Here is a 20,065-nt window from a genome sequence, read left to right as displayed (position 1 = left end):
TGAGTATTGCACTTACATGCACGACTGACCCCAAGCACACTTGCACAAAAAATACAAAACACCATGACAACTCACAACTGTCAAATAATGAAAAAGTGGTCCGATTACGATACGCAGGCTGAACAAGTGCGCTCTATTGCCTACCTATGGTACAGTTTGTAGTGATTTTCCTTCGCTTTGGATTGTGTCGTAATAACTCTAGCTCTCTCTTAGTCGGCTCCCACGTCGTGTATTTCTCCCCAATGCCTGTTGGACACACAAGAAACAAAAATGTGACAGCAGTGGAACATTAAGACAAAATGTACTAAAAAGCCACCTTTGTTCTTTCTGAATGATATACCTTGCAATTTCCAGGCCTTCCTCTGCTCCTCTTTGGCAATCTGTTCCATGTCTTTGTCGTATATGTAGTCTTGACACACAAAACAGTATATTCCACCGTATAATAAGTCTATTGCTGGAAGGAAAAGAAAGGACGTCTTAATTACAAATGCTTTATAATATATTTTTGAAGTTTGGGGTTCAGGCAGATAAACTTAAAGGAGAAACTCTCCCTACGTCATCTTTAAAAGTGAAAATTTCAAAACTATTAAAAATATGTCCTAATTTATTTAAGTATTCTATATGCTTAAATAATGTTTAGATTTTCCAGCTACTAAAAATGTACAAAATAGATAAGTGAACAAAGCTATAGTAGTAAAAAAAAAAAAAAAAAAATGAAGTTCTAAGTAGTATTCTGCCTCAGTCGTATTAGAAGGCCTCCAAACTTAAGCTTGACAAAATATTTTAACATTCATCTTCAAAGTAATATAAGTGACATTGATTTAAAAAGTAGAAACATAAGAACATGAGTGGAAATACAATGATCTTTACCCTCTTAGTGTACATCTGTGCTTCAGACTTAATAAATCTGATTTTCATAAAGATAATCATGTTTTTCTTTTGTAAAAACAAATGTGTTTCAGTACCAAGAAACTAGTAATATTGGTCAAAGTTCACCAGAATCTGTTTGTGATCATATTATTACATAAACCGAGAAACTACGAAACAGCAGCAGTGATGGTATAGGCATACTTGTTTCACCTCTCCCACCCATGTACTAACACATACGCCACCATCTTCCATCCTCCAAGTCCACAGCAACAATACCTCAGCTCTGTTGCCGTGACAACCTATTTTTAGTTTAACTGGACGCATTTCTGTTTTTGCCGCTACCCACACTAAGAAAGTAAGCTTCGGCGTTATTCAGAAACCTTTCAACAACCGAATGTGCAGATTTAGGACAGAAAGAAACGCAACACAATGAAATGGCGGTGGAAGAGGAGAATATACCAAGTACGAGAACTTCACTGACAGACAAAAATCGATTACTTTTCCTCACCTGAGCGAAGCACAAGAACAGCGAATGAAAAGATTGGAACATGAGAGGAAAGAAAAAGTAGATATGATAAAGGGCTGAAGATCTGAAGAGATCTAAGAGCGAGACTGTTTAGAACAAACACGATGAAGCGGCATGAAAGCAGCCCTGAGAGTGAAGTTGCCATCAAGCCGTTTTGCACACAGGGGAGATTGGATTAATTTGATTTGAAGCAGAGATGAGCAGAAGGGCAATGTCAGAGCAGCTTCTGTGTAGCTCAAAGCTAATTAACACCATAGCCATTCACTTGGGGTATATATGCGTTTAACCAAACTGTTGAGCAGCATTAATTCAATTCAAGCCGTTAAAGACAATAAAGTAAGAGTATTGCCCCTACGTGTTAATTTGCCTGCGTCAGGGAAACGTCTGAATCTTAGACAATCAACGTCTTTTTAACACAATTAGAATGTTCGAATACAGCAAGGCCTTTGGAAGAATTAGTTTTGTTTCTTTAAATCAATGTGTTCTGCTATATTAAGATGTGTTCTATTAACTTAAATGTACCATCACTAACTTTGGCTGTTCCTCTACAATTGCAACATGAGATTTAGAAGTAGAAGTTCTAATTATGATACTGGAAACACCTGTTGAAACGTTAACATCTTATGATTGCACCACATAGTAGTGGAAAGACATAAGTAGTACGTGAACAAGAAAGCACAAAAGTGAAGAAATAAAAACGTAAGGTTTAAAGAATCTAAGTATCTAGTAAAACCTATGTTTTCACCGTGTTCAGGTAACAAAGGCTGCTATGATCATCATATGTCTATTAACTGGAGATTTCTTTTCATTCAAACAATTTGAAAAAAATTAGTAACATTTCACAAACAGCAAGCAAATTGAGTAAAAGGCATCACAAACTTGCATTAGTTGTCCCCAATGTCGAATGCGCATTAATTACCTTTCAAAAGAGGCAAAAACAAATCGAGTGGGTGAAAAAAAAAAAATAAATAAAATTTTTACTCGTGGTGCTAATGCATTTTTAATAGTTTCCACATTAAATTTGATTAATGGATAAAAACAAAGACTGCTTTATAGCCTATAACTTCCAGAGTACCAAAATTAAAATGCCTTTAACTTTAGAGTGCCAATGGCTGACAAATAATACATTTTTGGGACAATGAAACATTTGTATTAAAATGCAAATGGTGATTGGCTACGCCCAATCCCAAAAAGCTAATCAGTATAGAAGACCTCACTTCAGATGGCACTGAAGACTAACCTACCTTTTGATATCATATCGGTGAGAGAAATAGCAACAGTCTAGTACAATCACCAGAAGCAACAGCATGAAGACAACACCGATTTTTCCAAACAGGATGTACAGCTTCATATCAAAAAATGATATTACTGAAAAGTTCATTTATTTCAGTGATTCAATTCAAAATGTTGACTCGCAGCTAATTAAAAAATAAATCTCATAAAAATCAGAAACTTATTAGAAAGGACCATAAAAATTATTTGAATTGACCAATTAGTGAAATTTAATGAAGAAATGTTAAAAGTACTTCTACATAGTGTCAGTGTGTGGCAGTCGGCCAATACATCTGCTGCTTGTAATCCTTTTTCTGCAAGTTCTTCCTTTCTCTAAACTTTGCATTAATAGGGTAGAACACAGAACTCATCCAGAAGATTTAACTTAATGACATTTTGTTGCTTACCAGCATTTTAACCCATGATTAAAATGCTGACGGTAAGCAAGTTTTTTTTATACATTTATTAAATAAAACAAAACAACAATAACAAAAAAAAAAACAACTATTGGTTGCGTGAGATATTACACATTTCTGAAAAACTGACTTCGAGGTGTTTAATGTAAAAATTAAGACATAAAGCCATTCAATTTATCAGTGAGTTTAATGTGTTTTATGATGCTCTATTTTACCGACATGCACCAGTATGTCTATATGAAGAGTCGACTGGGAGACCTCACAAGACAGCTGAGAAGCAAGCACTGCATTTGTATATATAGTGAAATCTGACATTTTTCAAATTGGATTGGGAACATTGATCTCATACGGACACCAACATAATTTAATACTAGTCTGATATAATGATGGCTCATTCTACACCAAGACAGAGAAACAAAACATGTGAAGTAAACTCTTAGTGCGACTCTGTTGAATGTGGCAACTTCCAGAAAGTATCAATTGCAAAACATATTGTGGGCAGTAATATGTATGAAAGAATAGGCCACTTACCTAGATTGTGTCTTTTGCTTTTTGCGTGTTCGTGAATGTGTTTCTTTGTAAAACAGCCGAAAAAGACGCAGTAGAGACAAGAGTGGAGTCGGTTCAGGTGGGCGCCACACATGTGACAGATGCACGACTTGGCCTGTAAAACAAACAAAAACAAAACAAAAAAAAACAAAAAAAAACAGGGAGGATGGGGGTTTGGATGAAAACAAGGGAGAGAAGCTAGTGAGTGAGAGTGAAGGAGGAGATAACCGAACACTCATGGTGAGTGGGAAGTATACAGAGAGGAACTGTTTGCCAGCTGAAACAGATTTCTATCTTCCAGTTGCTCCCGTAAACACTTCAGAGAACACATTGCTTGAATAAACCTGACATGAAAGCAGACTGACGACTGCTCTGCCTGTTGACAAATCAAATACAGTCGAAAAACAACATATTTCCACGAAGAATCTTTCACTCTCCAAAACACACGCAGACGATGATGGGATTTACTGCTTGGCAGGCGCACTGCAAGAGACGAGCAAGATCTGTCTGAGGCACACAGGCACCACATCAGCAGTGACTGTGTGCGTGTGTCTGTGTGTGTGTGTGTGTGTGTGTGTGGGTGATAGGTTTGGCTTATATCGTTGAAGCAATCTTCAAAACTGTGCATCTGAAAGCTCGACACTACTGGCAAACGTGCCGAGAGCCAGTCCAAGTCCTGCCAATTCCCATTACGTTTTCAGCAGTACAACTGTTAATGTGTACAAATGTTGCAGAAAGACATGGCGAGTTGTTAAATACAGTAGACACTGCTAAATCTTAAAATTAAACTTCCAATTAAGGTTTACAAGAGTGTCCACTGCAGTTTTATGCCAATTATCCTTTTTAAGCACATTAGGAGTCATGGTAGAGCAGAAAAGTCACCAGAATGTCTGCTTTGTGAGGAAGAAAGAGGTTCAGAACTGAGGAAAGTAGGTGTGAAGCAGGTGAAGATGCACAAAAAAAAATAAAGTAAATCTCATACAAGCCATTTATCAGTTACCCATTACTAATAAACAGTGGAAAGTCAGTGAAAGATGAACCTGCATCAAAAAAATATCTAAAGCTTTTGAAAAGAAAATCAGTGAACCTCCACAGCATTATCTACATATTGTTCACTTTTGTCTAGAGATACAATAGTGTAACTAAACTCCATCTGAACATCAACCCTTGGCATAATGGGAAAACAAGGAGTCATCCCTTTCATCCTCTTCTCCATGCATGATTCAAAATACATCATTTAGAAAACCAATTGTGAATAAGACATTTCCCTTTGATACTGGTAATTAGCAATAATTTAAAAACTAAATATTCCCTCAATATTAGCAACAAAAAAAACCCCAATATCTCTAAAATATGAGTTATGTATGTTCTGGAAGGAAATTCATAGGTAGATTTGCTCTCTTCATGAAGAACTAAGAAACCATTGCCAATGGTTCATCAAGTTATACACTTTGAGTAGTGGAAAAAGTGAGTTATCATCTGTCTTTTACAACAATAAATGCTGCATTTCTTTTTAGCTGACTTTTACGTGTCTGTCTCTGTCATAAGTAAAACCAGGTCAATATTAATAACCAGTGTTTATTTCCGTCTTGTTACCCTTTGTGTAATGGTTTCAAGAGGGGAAGGAGTTGGCCGTGTGGTTTTTGTTTGGACATGTGACAGTGATGGAGATGCAGCACAGGATTGTGGGCGATTTTAACTGAAGCAGAGAAGCAATATCAGTTTCTCAAAAGTGTTGTGAAATATAATAACATTGGTAAATATTGATTAGCAGCCATAATATAGCAATGTTAACACCAGATATTGAAGTTAGCACATTTTCATTTTGGTACAATCCTAGTTAATATACCACAAACTCACTTAATAGTATTATCAAAATATATCTAAAAAAATACATATATTAAAAGCAGTGATTATTACTGTTCTAATAATGTCTTTAGCATTCAACATTATCTTGACTTGTAGACATAAGCTTTAAACATACACAAACAAAAAAAGTAAATAGTTTTAGGGCTTATGTAGAATTCGACTTAAATTGCACTACATAGAAATTGGATTTTTGGGGTTTTTTGGCTCTTAACACATTAACTCAATACACAAGTATAAAAAAAACAATATAAGCAGGGTAATTAGTAGTTGACCTGAGGTGACACCACTCAGGCAGCAGTTTCTTGCACCATGCAGCCAAAAAGCAAATGTCAAAAAACATGCATGTGGTCGCAAGATCAATTTATACACTATATAAACCTGAGGAGTAGTGTGATGTAAGCAATTCATACATGAAATGTAAAAGTGTGGGAATCTGAGGAATTCTGGTGTGTTGACAAACTAATAGAGGGCTGATGTGGGAAGTTTATAGTGTAAACAAACTGCTACTTAGTCAACTATGCAAGACTAGCACAACTAGTTTGCCTTTTTTTAACGCTTTACCACTCAACATTTATGTTTATGTTTCTCAGTTAACATCCTGTATCTACATCTTCCTTGAAAACTAAAACCATCATAACACATGAAAAACAACATTAAACAGCTTCATAAGTTCATCAGAACCAACATCAGACAACATTTATATCTTGTGTTAAATCACGGTTCATTTTTATTTGGCTGTAACGCTGTGAAGAAAATGAAATGGAGGTGATTACCATTGTAAAAACTACTGTAGCAGAGAGTTTTGACTGTGTTTTATTTATTTAATCACAGTTCATCATACTTCTTTTAACACATTAACCCAATGCTAATGTGCTTGGCTACCCATTAACGTGATTACTCCGTTTGACAGCGATATGTTGAAATCCATGACCGCTCTTCACCATGTCAAGCCTCGTGAGAGTGCTGCTGTAAGATTTAATGCACAAAAACAAGTGTGTTCAGTAGGCAAGTTCCTGCACAATTAATCAAAAGTAATTGCCTCTATGAGATCAGTCTAAAATAAATGCTGCAAATTAGTTCATAGTATTAAAGATGACACGGCTCACTGAACTACATGTTCGGTCACATTTTACGTACAGAGGCCGACAGAAAAGCTCCCAATCTGGTCTGTATATCATGGATTGTAACGACACTGTAGTTGAGTGGATATTTAAATTCTTTAACACTAAGCTTGGTTTTACTGAAACTGGCTAAACGGTGACTCAAACAGAACCAGAAAGAATTAGTGGGGAAAAAAAGAAGAAGAAAAAAAAAAAAGATTTTATGAAGGACATAAAACATGACATTCAATTCATCAAGGAACATGCCTGCTGTTAAAAGTAAAAAGAGCAAAGCTCTAAATGGGTGCTTTCCACTGCCCGTTTAAGCCCATCCTTCCAAAGCAGTAAGACTACTCATCCCTCTTCCCCTCCATGCACCACAAATCCAAAACAAGAAAGCCCAGTGAGTGCCACGCCTTGCCCTCCTTCTTATCCTCCTCTACACCTCTTCAGAGAGCAGAAAATCTATCTCTGCCTTCTTCCCTTGACAATGGTTCAGAGGCCATCTCTTCCTCAGTTTCAGCAGTCCTGCCTCCATGTCTGTGCCGGGGGCCTTTTAATGTTCTATTAGATCGGCTATTGATCAGCCGGTAGCTCAGATTACTGAGACCAGCGTCGCACGGGTAGCAACCTTCTGTTCATACCGTGTAACTCTGCATCCCATTTGGGATGCCCTCTTTGTGGTCGAACGGCTCGCTTCAAGAGCAGAAGAATGGATTTACAGAATTCTCCTGAACAGCAGAACTCTTGAACATTTTAGCATTTTGTGTAAGGTTAGCACTAATTTAACGCTTTTACTAGGTTTTAAGAGCTTTTCTCTACAGATTTCTTCTAAGATTCACTATCCCTACCAAAGAATAGCATTCCCAGAGCATGACTCAGCCACCACCATATTACACCTGGGTGATGGCATGTTTAAGGTGATGTGCAGTGTAACTTTTCCACCACACAGCGCTGCACATGTAGGCCATCTGTTCTCTTTTCTACATGTTTGTTGTGCCCTTTACACAGCTTGGGGAAATTAAGATTGTCTTTTGGCTCCTTTACTGTGGCAACTAGTTTCCTGTTGCCACTTGTCCATAAACTACTTGGTTGAACTGGATTTTATTTCCAAGAGAAAAGGGGATTCAAATGAATGCTACAGTTCACTTGTAAAAATCTAAACTGTGTATGATTGCCACTACACTTATGCTCTAGTTTGAATTTGCATCACATTTAACTGAAAAAAAAAAAAAAAAAATCAACTGAAATGTTTTGTTCTGCTATCGGAAAAAGCTCAAAGGGAGTGAATGCTTTTGCATGGCTGAATAAAGGCTTAGAGCTGCTGATTGCTGGAGCATCTCAATAAGAGATGCATTATTTGAATGAATAAATCATTTTGTTAATAAAAAGAGAATAAGGCTCCTTTGAGGTTCTGAGCGATCTTGGCCAAGACGATGCGGGCGCAAATCTATAAGTCATCCAACATTCTAAATCCAGCATCGTATAATTTTATTTAAAAGCACTTTAATGCCTCTCTATTGGATCTTCTGCTCTTTTGCGTGCATTTTTAACACAGGCACACCCTCCCGCTATTAGTATTCAACTTAATGCATTCATGTAGCCAGTAATGTGATGCGCTGAAACTAAGGAGGAGAGAAAATGACAGTTATATTGTGGATGAAGGCCTGGATCAACTGAGCACGCTCCGGCTGCTGCAAAAAAAGCACAGACGGGAGGGGAGGAGAGTGGAGGAGAGTCGATACAGGCTTGAGCGCATTGCTATACGAGAACAGTGAGTCACCACTCTGCCAAGCATTTATAAGCCTCTGAATGTATGCAAAACACACAAGCTCAACCGTTAACTGCATTAACAATGCATCGAGCTACAATGTGTTTAAAGTCCTAAAAGCACTTACAAAATATTCCCACAATAAGCCCACGTGTTAAGATGTTTATTGGGAGAATCCAAATCCAAACACATATGTACAAAACGGCACACATACCAGCCTCTGAATCGGTATTAATGTGAGCAAGAAACAATAGAATGAAGAAGCTGGTGGTGATCCTTCATGCAGCCAAGTGACCCCATGGGATGATGTCTGTCAGCGCCTTACCAGGACGGTGTTATGGACTGCACCCCCACTTTCCTCCCTTCACAAAATGTCATCAATATGCGCTGCCAGCAAAACGCCCTTGAGACACATTTTCTATGCGATTCCCTTTTTCCTTTTGTCTGCCTTCCATTTGCTCATTGTGATCTCTGTTGACAATTTGTGGGGCTTTGCGTGAGAACGCATTTCCACATCGTCCAAATGAATCTGGGAGTTGGGAGATGTGAGGGATTGCTGGAGTGTGTGGCTGTTCCTTGGATTGTCACAAAGCGACTCATAAATGCCCACCTATAAAGTAAAACTACGTGGAAGAAAAACATGAAGTGAACCAAAAAAATCTCTATGTATTCAGTCTATTGGGATCTTATGCCACAGTATGGAATTCAGTGCAAAACACATCCTTAAAATTATATATTTTTTTGCCTATCTGCAAAACATTTTATAGTGAAGAAAACTAATACTTCACACCACTCTGAGCACACCATCCTCAAGGCGAAATAAGATGGTGGCAGCATCATCTGGTGGAGATGCTTTTTGTCAGTTTAAAATGTGAAAATGGGTAATACCACAAGAACGCCTCTGAGAATCTGCAGAAAAATTTGACACCGGAGTTGAGGTTTGCCTTTCAATAGTTCTGTGATGTTTTACATACTCATAGAGATGAAAACAGAATGGTTTAACTGAAAGCATTTTTATGCGTTACCATGGTGATGCTTTGTCAAAATGTAAACGGATCTTCGTGGATGTTCTCCATCCAATCTCATTGAGATTAAAAGTGTTTGTTAAAGAAATTCAGGTTTTTAAACACACACGTGTTTGTTCATAACACTTCTTGCAAATTAATAAAAAACATACTTGCAAAAAGAAAACACACAGAAAAATCTACAACACACAATTCCTACATGTCCACACCTAGGTGAGCTACGAAAATTAGACCAGTTCATCCACACAAACTAAACAGGGAGAGACGAGATGACTTACAAGGAAGGTGCCATTGGTCTGAATGATCGTCAAGAGCATGAGACTCAAATTTGGTGCATCCCCATAGTACCAATTAGGATCAACCAGGCCTTAGCTATTACCTTCTGGAAAATCTATAACCCGCACAGCATAGAGGGACAATGGGGCCATTAGCGGCTAACAATGGCGGTAAAAGTGAGAATATAAAAAAGTAGACCTATTTAATTATCTTTCAACAGTCTGCTGCCACCTATTCTCACATTTTCCATAAACACAACCATTTCTAGACATTTTAAAGACAAACTGTTACTTGCTTTCGAGGCGTTACCAGTGGAATAACGGAGTGTCCACACTAAAAGAGATTGATTACCTCTAGGTTCTGGGCTTGGACAGCCATGGACAAGTGATGGACAGCTCATTAGCCAGCTGGTAGTTCTGAGGGGGGCTGGATGGGTGCCTAGGGCCGGCTCAAACCATGACCACCATGTTTTGTAGTAACAATGCCTTTCCAAAGCTGTCTGAACAGTCAAATCAGGAGGATCATTTAAAGTCAGGGAAAGCCAAAGGAACAAATAAAAAGACTGAAGAAAAGCAGGGTTGAATGCTTCATATGGAGACAGTTGTGTTCTTTTTTTCCAGTCAGACAAGTTTCTTACTCATTAGCTCAGACAATGATGCTCATTACAAAATACCAAGCAATAAAAACAATTCTGTATTGTTATTTTGTGGTACAATGAGAAGCACCAATCATCCACTTCCTGGCTGAAACAAAGTTCCAGTTCGAGGTCTGACATGTCCATACTGATTTTTTTCAGAGGACTTTAACATATAGAAAGAGAAAATCAAACAAAAGTGACAGAAAAGGAAGTGCCCTAAAACCATAATAAAATGCTGACTATAGATATTACAACGGAATATCTAAGGAACTGGAAAGCAAATAGGACAGCACAAGAAGACACATCAGGGCACTGATTACCCCCGGAGAGCTTTAAATTTGCTTAGACTGAGTCATTCCACCAGAGTCACTATGACTGATGAACCAAAAGCCACAACAGACAAGACGGGGTGATGGAGAGCATACAGAGATGAAGGAATCAGATCTGGATAGGGGCCAAATCCAGCACCACCACAACTATAGTGTGCAAGAGAAACACAAAAATACCATATAAAAACCTCTGTTACATTTCAGAATAACCATTCTTGGTCTTACGCAAACTACATTACATTTAATAAAATGTGAGCTGTATGAGTATTATTTTTCCCCGGCACAAAAATCCGAAAGAAGATACAGGTGCTGGTCATAAAATTAGAATATTGTGATAAAGTTCATTATTTTCCATAATGTCATGATAAAAATTAAATTGTCATATATTTTAGATTCATTGCACACCAACTGAAATATTTCAGGTCTTTTATTGTTTTAATTTTGATGATTTTGGCAAACAGCTCATGAAAACCCAAAATCCCTGTCTCAAAAAATTAGAATATTATGAAAAGGTTCTCTGAACGAGCAATAAAAATAATCATCTGAATCAACAAAGTAACTCTAAACACCTGAAAAAGATTCCTGAGGCCTTTAAAAACTCCCAGCCTGGTTCATTACTCAAAACCGCAATCATGGGTCAGATTGCTGACCTGACTGCTGTCCAGAAGGCCATCACTGACATCCTCAAGCAAGAGGGTGAGAAACAGAAAGAAATTTCTGAACGAATCGGCTGTTTGCAGAGTGTTATATCAAGGCACCTCAGTGGGAAGTCAGTAGGAAGGAAAAAGTGTGGCAGAAAACGCTGCACAACGAGAAGAGGTGACCGGACCTTGAGGAAGATTGTGGAGAAGGGCCGATTCCAGACCAAATTAAATTTTCATCTCCATAAAACTTTTCAGCAGATGGAAGCATGAAGTGCTCCAAAATCTTCTGATAGCTGCTGCATTGATCCTGCCCTTGGTAAAACCCAGTGGACCAACACCAGCAGCTGACATGGCACCCAGACCATCACTGACTGTGGGTACTTGACACTGGACTTCTGGCATTTTGGCATTTCCTTCTCCCCAGTCTTCCTCCAGAGTCTGGCACTTTGATTTCCAAATGACATGCAAAGTTTGCTTTCATCCGAAAAAAGTACTTTGGACCACTGAACAACAGTGGTCCAAAGTGCTGCTTCTCTGTAGCCCAGGTCAGGCGCTTCTGCCGCTGTTTCTGGTTCAAAAGTGGCTTGACCTTTGACCTGGGGAATGCGGCACCTGTAGCCCATTTCCTGCACACGCCTGTGCACAGTGGCTCTGGATGTTTCTACTCCAGACTCAGTCCGCTGCTTCCCCCAAGGTCTGGAATCGGCCCTTCTCCACAATCTTCCTCAGGGTCCGGTCACCTCTTCTCGTTGTGTAGCGTTTTCTGCCACACTTTTTCCTTCCTACTGACTTCCCACTGAGGTGCCTTGATATAACACTCTGCAAACAGCTGATTCGTTCAGAAATTTCTTTCCGTTTCTCACCCTCTTGCTTGAGGATGTCAGTGATGGCCTTCTGGACAACAGTCAGGTCAGCAATCTGACCCATGATTGCGGTTTTGAGTAATGAACCAGGCTGGGAGTTTTTAAAGGCCTCAGGAATCTTTTTCAGGTGTTTAGAGTCACTTTGTTGATTCAGATGATTATTTTTATTGATCGTTCAGAGAACCTTTTCATGATATTCTAATTTTTTGAGACAGGGATTTTGGGTTTTCAAGAGCTGTTTGCCAAAATCATCAAAATTAAAACAATAAAAGACCTGAAATATTTCAGTTGGTGTGCAATGAATCTAAAATATATGACAATTTAATTTTTATCATGACATTATGGAAAATAATGAACTTTATCACAATATTCTAATTTTATGACCAGCACCTGTATGCAGGAAGCAACATGAATCATGGTTTTAACTAGGTTGACAATGAAAAGAAAAAAAATGAAAGTAGGGGGGCAAAAAAACAAAGAAGGAAGCCGCAACGTGGGAGCGAAGGCAGAAGAGGAACAAGCAAGCAGCATGAACAGTCTGTAGGAATAGATCTCGCTGCTCCAAATGTATGCTGATGAGTCACAGAGCAGGAGGCCTGCGATGTGATGGAGTTGGATCTGACAAAGATCTGCTCACAGCACCAAAACCAACCACTCTGTGGATTAAATCATGCCTCATCTCATTTATGTTTGAGAATGCGCACGTCAAGTGAAGTAAAAGAAGGGGGAGGAGGAGCAACATAAATGTTTTATCCTTAAGAAAGTATTCATTTTCTACCCCTAACAATTCCTGCTCCATCTTGCATCTTGGTTAACACTTGAGGGATGAGGGTGGAGATGCTTTGTTTTTGTTTTGCCTTTCTAGTTCAGAGAGGTCTGTAATCATAAACCTCGCTGCTGTAATCAAAGTGACAGCAAACCTCTTCAAAGCAGATATGACATCAAATACTGCCAGTACCAGCTAACCCACTTTCATCTCATTTCATATACAAACTAACCCAATACGTTGAAGTGCATCTTTAATGTGAAACTATCACTTTCAAATACAGTTGGGCTCAAACATTTTGATAATAGTAAGATTTATGCACGTTCCATATAGAGCCTTGCAAAAGTATCCGTAACCCTATAGCTAACATTTTTTCATGTCACAACCATGAACTAATTATTTAATTATGATTTTATGTTGCTTACCAACACTTACAACAAGACTGTGAAGTAGAAGAAATATTGTACATTGTTTTTGTGGAGCACAAGAATCTTCAATCCCCTTTACTCTGAAATTCTTCGATTAAGTTCTGTGAAACTTTTAGTAGCATAGAACTCAATTGTTAAAGTTAATCTGTGTGCAATTCAATATAGGCATAAAATTAGCTGTTCTGTGAAGACTTCGCTTGTTTGGTATGGCTGTTCACCAAGACATAGACAAGGCAAGGGGAGGCTTAATCAGAGAAGGAGCCCAGAGGTCTGTGGTAATTTTGAAGGAGCTGCAGAGATTTACAACTCAAGGGGGGAAATACTGTTGGCAGGGCAACCATTAGTAATGCACTCTACGTTACCATGAACCCAATGGTGGTCACAGCATTATGCTTCAGGGGACACTTTTTTTTTTTTCCTTTTTTCAACATAGCCAATAAGGCTCAGAGTTGATTAGACGATGGTTGGGTGTGTATATTGGTCAATCCTGGATGAAAACCTATAGGTTCCAGAAGACTTGAGACTGGTGTGGAAGTGTCAAGAAGACAACAACCATGAACACAAAACAGGAGCTGGTCCACCATATTGGTGCTGGTCCACCACATCAAATCACCATAAAAATACATGGAAGTTTGCAGTCATAATGTTACAAATTGTGAAAGTTAAAGTAGAATCAATTCTTCAAGACTTTCAACATACAGACCAAGCAAAAAATATACTGCAACATGTTGTTACACAACATTAGTCTTAGAAACAGCTTTACTTAAGAACAGAATAAAAGACAAACAAAAGAAAAAGGCCAAAAGGGTTATTGGATGAGTATTTTTTCTCCTCCTTACCAGTATCTTTGGTAAATTAGGGTGTAGTCTCTCTCAGGTATGACTAAGTTTAGACCTTTGACTATCTGATAGGCCATGGCATTTAACTCCAATATGCAGGACATAATGAAGCAAATTATGTAAGCACAACAATCAGCTTCAAAGCCATTAAAACGTCATGCAACACGCTCACATTTCTATCTCTAAAGCCTGAAGCATTAAACACGTTGCGGCCATGCAGAGATTTCTTTTCAACAACAATGACAAACACAAGCACAATGCCTGCAGCTTACAATGAAAGCAAGAGGTTTCATAGACTCAGAGGGCAAGGAAACAAATGATATAGTTACTTTAGGTTTCCAGTGAACCTACAGTGCCCAACAAGCCTTTTAACTGTGCACACAGAGCAGGTGACAGATTAGCTCTTGCACATTGCTTGGGAATTGATTTAAGCCTCGGGGAACAGAGGATGACAGCAGCCGAGAACAAACTTTAAGAGAAAAACAAAATGAAATGAGAAAAAAATATATATATGTGGAACAGCAATTTAGCAACAAAACACATCACTTAAAGAGTCTTAAAATCCACGATGGAGAACGCAGTGCTGAATTTGAGCTGATTTTCTTTTGTGCCATTGTTGAAGGATGAATAAGCGGTGAGCAATACAGCGATAAGGCTTGTCTTTTCAACAACAGACGGTGATCATAACGCTTCATGATACTGTCATCTATTGCTCTCACTTCTGAAAGCGTCGATGCGGGTTTAGTGTATGCGTTTATAATAAGATCCCAGAGAACTGAGAACTCAAGGATGAAATAAATGAATGCCTCGCTTCTCGAGAGCACGCCGCTTGTGTGCAGCACGACTGCTGCTCTGCATGTCACATCAGCTAAAAAGGCTCAGCGAGAGGGTGTGAGGCACAAGACTCCTGATTCTATCACCAACATGGAATTTAAACAGACCCAGCTTCAATGTCTTCCTTTTCGACTTTACTCGTTTCATCTCAGCAAACGTACGCCGTTTATAAAGCAATGGAAAATCTATTGCTTGGCTTTTTTTTTTTACTGCAGCATCTAGTTAAATTAACAACTGGTGCTGATTAGAGAGATTCTGGCAAATGCACTGACAAATTATATGAACTAATGGAGGGGAAAATCCCAAACTGTGGTGTAATCTAGCCCAAGACGTTAGAATGTTCAGAGGTGGTTGGGGTGAGAGACAAAAATTGAGACGTTTTTCACCAGAGTTTGTCTTAGAAATGCAATGGAAAATCTGACATTTCAGCTCGATCGGCCATTGTGGAACTGGATGTTTTTCCCGATTAGTGAACGCAGCTTATATAACCACTACCACGCTATGCTGACAACATGGACGCCATTGCTTAGTGAAGAAGACTCGCAGCTTGCTGCTTTCTGCATCAACAGGGTGTCTAAAAATTATGTCAAATGGATCACTGAAATGTACTAATCTATTTGAAAAGTAACAATTTTCTATTGCATGTAAACACTTGCCTGTGGTTCATTCAGGCAGCAAGAATGAGATTCAGTGGCTAAACGCAGTACATCAAAGCAGGTCTGTTTGAGCTTTAAACTTCTCTTATGACATTTTCATTTATGATGACTTCGGAAATCTTGACAGCTTTCTGAAAATCTTGAGAATTAATCTAAGGACCCATGTTTTCCACAATGCTGGAATGACCTACCAGAACAGCAGCCTTGTCCTGTCTTGCATTAAGAAACTCTTGAAAATATCAATAAGCCACAAAATTAATATCCGTACATTTTACAATTTTTATAATAAATGTGTTTTAATATTTTTACATAATCAGCATCGCGTACCTTCTTAACTATAGCAATTACATCAGACGTTTGTGCTGTGAAAGTCTCCAACTTATTGAGTCCATACTCCATAAAAGGGTCTGTTTTAAATGCCTTGCAGCAATATCTAAAATTTCCTTTTTATTCAATGGTTTAAATATAAATTAAATGGGAATAATTCCCTGTGAAATTTCTTTTTTCTAAGATACCCTGTCTTAAATTTGGACCAAGATACACGATCTTGATACGACTTAAAAGTTCTTTAAATAAACTTTCAAGTGTAACCTTTTAAAATACAAATTTGGAAATTGTTTTGAAGGTACACATTTTAACTTGGTCGTATCTTATTTGTGAATTTGTGGTTTTAAAAGTGCAGCCTTCCGGTCAGATTCGTCCAGCCTGCATTAGGTTACACCTATTTTTTTTTTTTTTATCCTTTCAGTGAAGAGGTACTGAAGGAGGCGGGTATGCTTGGGAAGAGAGCGCAAGCTCGCTCTTATGCATCTGCTCTACCTGCATTATGTCAGTGAAGATGAGGAGGGGTACAAGCAGCATCAACTCACCAGATCTGTCCATCCTGCATCACTCTGAGGCACCTGATTTATCACAACGACATAAAAATGTACAACACTCATGAGAGAAGATCAGTTCTGATCTCATAAACAACAAATTACTACAATAAGGCAATGACGGTGTTCCAAATTAAAAAAAAAAAAAAATATTTAGAAATGAAAGGGGAACAGAAAGGGTGAAGTAGTGACATCGTATTGTCGAGAGCTACAGGGAGTGGTGCAGGCCGGGAACGGACACAAACTGTGATAATAAGGTAATCAACTCAAACTCCCTTCTTCATTTTAACAGAGCAAAATGAAGGAGGGACAAGGTAGAAAGATCTGACCCACGCCGACCAGAGGGAGAACTCCACTCTACTCGTGCGTGGGGAAGAGGAAGGGGGGGAACACAATGGGTTCATATTTAGTGAGGTAATGTTAGTCCGTGGCAACAATTGTTCAAACCCCAAGTTTACTTATCCAGCACACATCACCGCTCAGCGTGACCGAAGACATTCCGCTGCAGCACATTAAGACGAACTGAAGTTTTTAAGTTCTAATGCTGCAAACAAGCAACCGGTTTCCGCAGTTCAGACCCACAGCAGCTAACTTACCGGTGGCTAACAGCAGAGCTAGCTACTTGAGCAGTTCCAGTTATACGGTAATTCTATTCAGCTGTGGCTGTGCTTTATGCGGGACACCACGGTTCTACGCGTGTCAGTGCCAAATAAAATGCATCTCCCTTCTGTTTCAGTGGCAAACGTTACAGTTTCTGTGTGTTTTATTTTTATTTTGTTACCTTGCGTCTTCTGGTCTCAGCAGTACCACTCCAAACAAAGCATTGGTATATGACTCGGAGGTTTTGTTTCCAATTGTCCACCTTATAACCGTTCACATGGGAGCACCCGGCCGGACTCATGACAGACAAAACATTCAGGATGGAGTTTGAGGTGACAATAAGGAGTCTCCTGGGTTATTCACTCAGCTAGGCTACCTAGCACTACTGTCTGTGTCCAGAAACGGTTTCCGTTTGGAAACGGGACAATCGGTGTAGTATCCAAAATGCTCCTCAGGCATCTGATAAACTCAGTCGTTATCAGCTAACTCTGAATCAGTTCATGTAGCCATCTAACATAATCCTGAGTCCTCTGAGACTCCTATTCTCCTCTCTCTTTTGACAGTTGTCTTTTCCTTTAACGTTAGCTCCACTTCCACTCTCACGATTAGTTAGCCTGCTAACTCTCAACTATAGCTTCACAATGCCCGCCCATGTGGATCATGATTTGTCAACACAAAGACGTGACGTAGCTACGTTCAACTTTGTTGCACGTTTGGTGCGCTGGGTTTTTGGCCCGGTGTGTTCCGTCTTTCGGAGTTTGGAATTTTATCAATGATGTTTTCATTTGCGGGACGTGACACACCTCCCATTCAGGATAACCGGGAGTATATGGAGAATCAGGAATTTATAACAGTGTTATTCTTGAATGGTGTAAAGCGCTTCCGTGAGTACAAGAGTTTTCCCCATTTAATTTAAGAGTCGCATCGCAACCCAATCATTATCTCATTAAGTCCAATAGGGAAAGGTCGCGTGGTTCTTTCAGATTGACAGGTTTCCTAACTGTCGTTGTATTTTTTTCTAACACAATTATTTTGCATATTCCACTAGGTATCTCATCCAGATGTTAAAATAACGGAAAAGTAAATGTATTTTAGGAAAAAATAAATCCATTGCACTGTATTTATAGTTTGCTGATCAGAGTGCCCTTGAAAGTGCCAAGACTATTTTAAAGTAACTTGAACATAGTTTATTTATTAATTAATTTGTCCAAATCAAGTTTTTTCTCTCTCTTTCTTATAATGCTGTTGGCCATTTCCTTTATTTTGTACACATACTTTGAGTCAGTCAATTATTATTTTTTTCTTTCTGTCCCCTGATATACTTTTTTATTTAAATAGTTGCTGGTTTGTTCTTTATATATAACTTGTACAGTTATGCTATGAGAAAGAGGTAGTGGTGGTAATTAATTTTAAACCTTTCTGTGAAACATGCTACTTAATTATTTATTTATTTATTTATTTAAATTGACTTAGTAGTTTTTCATTGATTTACAAATGTTTTGTAATTGCTCCAACAAATAAATGAATCATTACCAGGGCCCTGGCAAACTTGATGACACACTGAGGAAGTAATTCAATCATTTTATTTGGTTGTAGGAGGGGAGCATTGATTCCCTGCTGGACTTTAATTTTTGAGAGACTCCTGGTATCTTTTAGCCCAAATAATTAAGTTCATACAGCTCCAAAAGAACATTCACCCGCTTCACAGAACCAAATATGGAGAAGCAGGATTTAGTTTCTATGCTCCACTTATCTGGAACATAGTTCCAGAAAACTGCAGAACAGTTAAAACAATGAGTTCCTTTAAGGCTAAACAACACCTGTTTAGAATTGCCTTTGATTCATAATAACTGGAATGTTGATCAATATTTTTAATATTTGCTTAATGATTTTGATTATTGCATTTGACAAAAATGAAATGTTTACTGCTGCTTCATAATTGGTTGCTGTATTGCGTTTTTATGGTGTAAGGCACATTGAACTGCTTTGTTGAAGAAATAAACCTGACTTGAATTAACTAAACTTTATTTCAGTCCCAGGTTTATTTCTCAGATCTAACCTCGCATAATTATGCTCACCATTTAAAAACTGCCTGTTTCATTACAAAAATCCTGGTTAATCAGATTCACTAACCAGTTCTTTCTACAGAAAAAATCAGAGGCACAGATTCAAGGAAAACCTGAAGAGAATTATTGTACCCACTTGGAGGAAGATATTTGGATTTACTAGTTAAAGCCTACCACCTAGTGGAGGTTAGTATGGTCGCCATAACGAGGCATAAACGACAAATTTAGTCACTATTGCCTCAGTTTTAAATGACAAGTAAATCTTAAATAGCAGCACTCTCAATTTTCAGGAATAGCTTGCATAAAACGAGCACTTTAACTTTAAGATTAAAAGTCTATTGTGGTAAAAATATCACTAACAACTGGGTAGCATGTGATTAAGTGTAAATCCTAAATTTACAGTACAATAAAAGACCAGTAGCTACAAGAAATATACTCAGAATAGAATACCGTTTGGAAGACAGTTTTAATTTATGACTATCTCCTGGGAAATGTCAGATGGTTTGTAGATAAAGTAAACTGGGAATACTGAAGATATTGGCCTTTATTTAATTAACAACACATTTTTACTACCATATCTGTCAAAGACTCTGGGAAAAGAAACAAAAACCAAACAAATGAAAACAACAGAAAAAAAGAAAGAAAGAATTGCGGTGCATTTTGTCGTGTTGTTTCTGGGTTTTTTCACTTGGGGGCAGTGTGAAGCTAGTTTAAATTTCGGACTCTCGTGAAAAAGCCTCCTTTATTTCTTAAATAATGCATCAATTTTATTTTACTGATAGTTCTTTGTAGTTCCTAAGTTGCTGTCAGTCTGCAACAAGAAGCTGAAAAACTACTTTGAGTTTGTCTGGAGA

At 38.3% G+C, this 20,065-nt stretch overlaps 1 protein-coding gene across 2 annotated transcripts in view; it reads right to left on the bottom strand.

Moving 5' to 3' along the window:
- LOC106907344 (ubiquitin carboxyl-terminal hydrolase 22) overlaps positions 1-17,793 on the bottom strand; it is a 29,382-nt gene extending 11,589 nt beyond the window's left edge. The window contains exons 1-5 of one of the 2 annotated variants that reach the window (XM_014972993.2): positions 17,327-17,793; positions 16,540-16,572; positions 3,616-3,748; positions 341-454; positions 145-246 (exon numbers count right to left, since the gene is read on the bottom strand). In XM_014972993.2, coding sequence (XP_014828479.1) covers positions 145-246; positions 341-454; positions 3,616-3,748; positions 16,540-16,572; positions 17,327-17,446 — 502 coding nt within the window. In that variant the 5' untranslated portion in view covers positions 17,447-17,793. The remainder of the gene's footprint in view (positions 1-144; positions 247-340; positions 455-3,615; positions 3,749-16,539; positions 16,573-17,326) is intronic. The other variant, XM_014972994.2, reaches the window with a different exon arrangement.
- Between the last annotated feature and the right edge of the window lie 2,272 nt (positions 17,794-20,065).

Source organism: Poecilia mexicana, unplaced genomic scaffold, assembly GCF_051168715.1.
Source record: "Poecilia mexicana isolate PSO_F unplaced genomic scaffold, ASM5116871v1 scaffold_8, whole genome shotgun sequence".
NCBI lineage: Eukaryota > Metazoa > Chordata > Actinopteri > Cyprinodontiformes > Poeciliidae > Poecilia > Poecilia mexicana.
The sequence above is the reverse complement of the archived record's forward strand: the minus strand, read 5'-3'. Positions and strand labels throughout refer to the sequence as shown.